This window comes from Sturnus vulgaris, chromosome 21 (assembly GCF_052056855.1).
Source record: "Sturnus vulgaris isolate bStuVul1 chromosome 21, bStuVul1.hap1, whole genome shotgun sequence".
Taxonomy (NCBI): domain Eukaryota; kingdom Metazoa; phylum Chordata; class Aves; order Passeriformes; family Sturnidae; genus Sturnus; species Sturnus vulgaris.
In genome coordinates this window covers 6084286-6087583 of record NC_142263.1, presented here as the reverse complement: position 1 = coordinate 6087583, position 3298 = coordinate 6084286, and the positions used below count along the sequence as shown (strand labels likewise).

The window sequence follows — 3298 nt, the reverse complement described above, 5'->3', positions numbered from 1 at the left end:
CTGAAACAGGGATGTTGGAGACCTGGCACGTGAGCACCAGAGATGCCGGAGATCTGGGATGTAAAGCCCCCAGAATGCTGGAGGTGCATATGGAGAGCTGAGAGGTAGGAGACCCAGGTGTGGGATATCCAGGATAGGGAGACTCAGGGTGTGAAGCTCTAGGACATTGACCCCAGCACGCTGAGCCCAGGTTGTGAAGACTCGGAATGAGAACACCTGGGATGTGGAGCCCTGGGTTACAGACCCCAAGTGCTGGGCAGGGCTCGAGACAGTTTCCTGCTGGCCCCTCTGGCCCCAGGCAGTCCCGTCCCGGTGCTCTGGTGCCAGTGCAGCTCCCAGCAGGAATGGCACAGCCGTGGTTCCAGGGGGCAGACAAGGCACAAGGACAGGTTTCTTTCACCAGCTTTTATTCCGGCTGATTCTGTCGGTTCCTTCACATTTATTCAAGGCACTCAGTGGCAGGGCGAGTACAAAATCAACAGTAAAAAGGGGGTGGGTGTGAGGGGGCAGCAGGGGGCGGGGGGGCAGTGGCGGCTTCTCCTCTTCCTCCTCCTCTGTCTCCTCCTCCTCGGTGCCGCCTACTTCTTGGCCGGCTCCTTGGCTTGGCTCTCCACGGTGACGGGGATGGTGATTTCGGCAGACTGGATGGCGGGTTTGGGCAGGGGGGCCTCCACCGTCAGCATTCCATCGGGAGACAGCGAGGACCGCACGGCCGTGGCTTCCACACCAGGGGGAAGGCTGGGAGGGAAGGGGAGGGGGAGGTAAGGGGGCAGCACCAACCCAGGGGATGACACGCTCAGCCCCAAATCGCTGTTTCTCCTACTCCCAGTTTGGCTGAGCAGCATTCCCGGTTTGGTCAGTGGGCTTTGGAGGGCGTGAGTGAGTGGGAAAACGTCCCCAAAGACATCAGGAGGCTGCATCAGGTGTCTCCCTTCCTCCCTGGTACTTACGTGTATTTTCGGGTGAAGCACCTGGAGATGAAGCCGTGCTCATCCTGCTTCTCCTCGTGTTTGCCTGGAAGGAAACAAAACCACTCGATGGTTGGAAGGGACTGGCTGGGTGGGAACCTTCTTGCCCCATCCCAACACTTGTGAGGGGCTGATTCTGCCCATCCTGGGGCTTCTGCCATAATATCAGCCTGAGCAACATGGGGGGAGCAGAATCTGCAGGGCCACTCCGGGTGCATCCCCCAAATTTAAGCAAAGTGCAGTGTCAGGAGCTGGGGGTGGCCAAAGGGGCCCAACACTGGCGAGATTGCCCCACATCTTGGCAGGGCTGGAGACTGAGCACCCCCCTCTCCCTGGGGCTGCACCCCGAATTCATCTGGCTGTGGAATTGCCCCCTTTCCTTGCAGGCCCTCCTCACCCAGCAGGAAGCATATCCTGGCCTTGTGCCACAGATTTGGGCTTTGTCACGGCATCCAGGGCACTGTGGGGCACTGTGGGGGCTGCAGGGCTCGTGACACCCCACATCACCCCCAGGACCCTCTGTGGCTCCAGCCAGGGGTCCCTGTTCCTCCCTATGTCCTTCGAGAACAGCAGCAAGGGGTCAATGTATGGGGCTGGAGGGGATCTCTGCACCTGAATGCACCCTGAGACTGAGCTGCAGTGCTGGGCCTTCCTCTGTGCCTTGATTTTCTTTTTTGCTTTTTCCTTTTCCCTCTCTCCTTTTCCCATTCTCTCCTCTCCTCTCCTCTCCTCTCCTCTCCTCTCCTCTCCTCTCCTCTCCTCTCCTCTCCTCTCCTCTCCTCTCCTCTCCTCTCCTCTCCTCTCCTCTCCTCTCCTCTCCTCTCTTTTCCTTCCTTCACTTCCCATCCCTTATCCCACCCTTTTCCCCCCCAGCAAGCTCTGGGGCAGCAGCTGCCCCATCCCAGGAGACCCCGCAGAGCCCCACCCCAGCACCCACCGGTTATCTCCACGATATTATCCTTGGTCTTGACCACCAGCTCCTCAGGTGCGAAGTGGTTGACATCCAGGGTGACCTTCCAGCTGTCGGCGGTCTGGCGGATCTCGGAGATGCCGCTGCTGAGCTGGCGGGTCAGCGCCTGCCCGAAGGGCGAGCCGGGCGCTGGCATCAGGGCGCTCTCCCGGGGCAGCAGGCGGAAATATCCCGGCCAGGCGCTGCCGCTGGGCCACTTGTACCAATCCTCGGGGATGTGGGGCATCCCAAAGGACTGGTCGAAGAGGCGGCTGCCATGGTACCAGTCGCGGAACGGGTCCCAGCTGGGGCTGCGCAGGAAGGTGAAGGGGACGCGGCGCTCGGCCATGGCGTGCGGGGCTGCCAGGGGGGAGGCCGGCGGGGCCTTATGAAGAGGGCCCGGGGTTATTTTTAGCCAGGCTGCTTAGCTGGCTATTAATGGAAATTGCGGCAGCCCCAGGGAAGGGACGAGAAACTTGTCCGGGGTTGGGGCGGCCACACGCAGCCGCAGTGGGTGGGTGTGCGGGAGGGGGCTGGCAGCCTCCAGGGCCACCCCTGCCAAGGAAATGTCCATCCTCCTCTCATCGGGAGAGGCTTGGCCTGCTTGGGAATGATGGATGGCCCTTGGAGTGGCTCCCGGCCTCTCCCGCCTGCTGCCCGGAAAACAATCCCCAGGATGCGGCAGCGTGAGAAGGGTCTGGGGCTGGGCCAGCACTCGGGAATGGGGGGATGAGTCAGTGCAGGAGGGCGTGAGTGGCCCTGCACTGTGTCACTGCCAGCCAGAAGGTTCCAGAGCCCTCCAGCCCCTGGTCACCCACCAGGCAGAAGGTTCCAGAACCCCCCAGCTCCTGGTCACCCACCAGGCAGAAGGTTCCAGCCCTCTGGCACTCCAGTGGCTCCAGTGCTCAGCACCCTGGTAGGAAACCCCAGCACCAAGTTGGGCTGCTCCAGTCCCCATGAGTGGGGGTCCCTGAGGCCTTTGGGGTCGGTGAGGGTCTTGGGGGCCAATGGGACCTGTAGAGCTTGGTGGGGGCTTACAGGACCTGATGGGGGCCAGTAGGGACTGGGAGATTGTGATAATGAGGTTAGGGGGCTCTAGGGGGGCAGAGGAACTGGGGGGCTGGAAGGGGCAGAATACTCTCATCTAACAAGTCTCTCTACACACCTGGTACCCAGGAAGGGATTCCCATCTGGGGCCAGACCCCAAGCTCCCATCCTGGGAAGGGCTGTTTTCCAGCCCAGCAAGCCTAGCAGCTCTGGGACCCCAGCACCTCTGCCCAGTTCCCCTCTGCCCCCGGATTTGCCTTGGAGAAGATGGGAGGTGAGTGGCAGCTGAGCCCTGACACACTCAGTGCATGAATTAGTGACTTCTAGGAGTGTG

At 61.3% G+C, this 3298-nt stretch overlaps 1 protein-coding gene across 1 annotated transcript; it reads right to left on the bottom strand.

The window, feature by feature from the left end:
* Positions 1–390: 390 nt before the first annotated feature.
* Positions 391–2389, bottom strand: HSPB1 (heat shock protein family B (small) member 1). Its single transcript, XM_014876425.2, has 3 exons — positions 1906–2389; positions 951–1014; positions 391–738 (listed from the first exon to the last, which is right to left on the bottom strand). The coding sequence occupies exons 1-3, from the start codon at positions 2264–2266 to the stop codon at positions 579–581; spliced, it is 585 nt and encodes a 194-aa protein (XP_014731911.1). The 5' UTR covers positions 2267–2389; the 3' UTR covers positions 391–578.
* Positions 2390–3298: the final 909 nt, after the last annotated feature.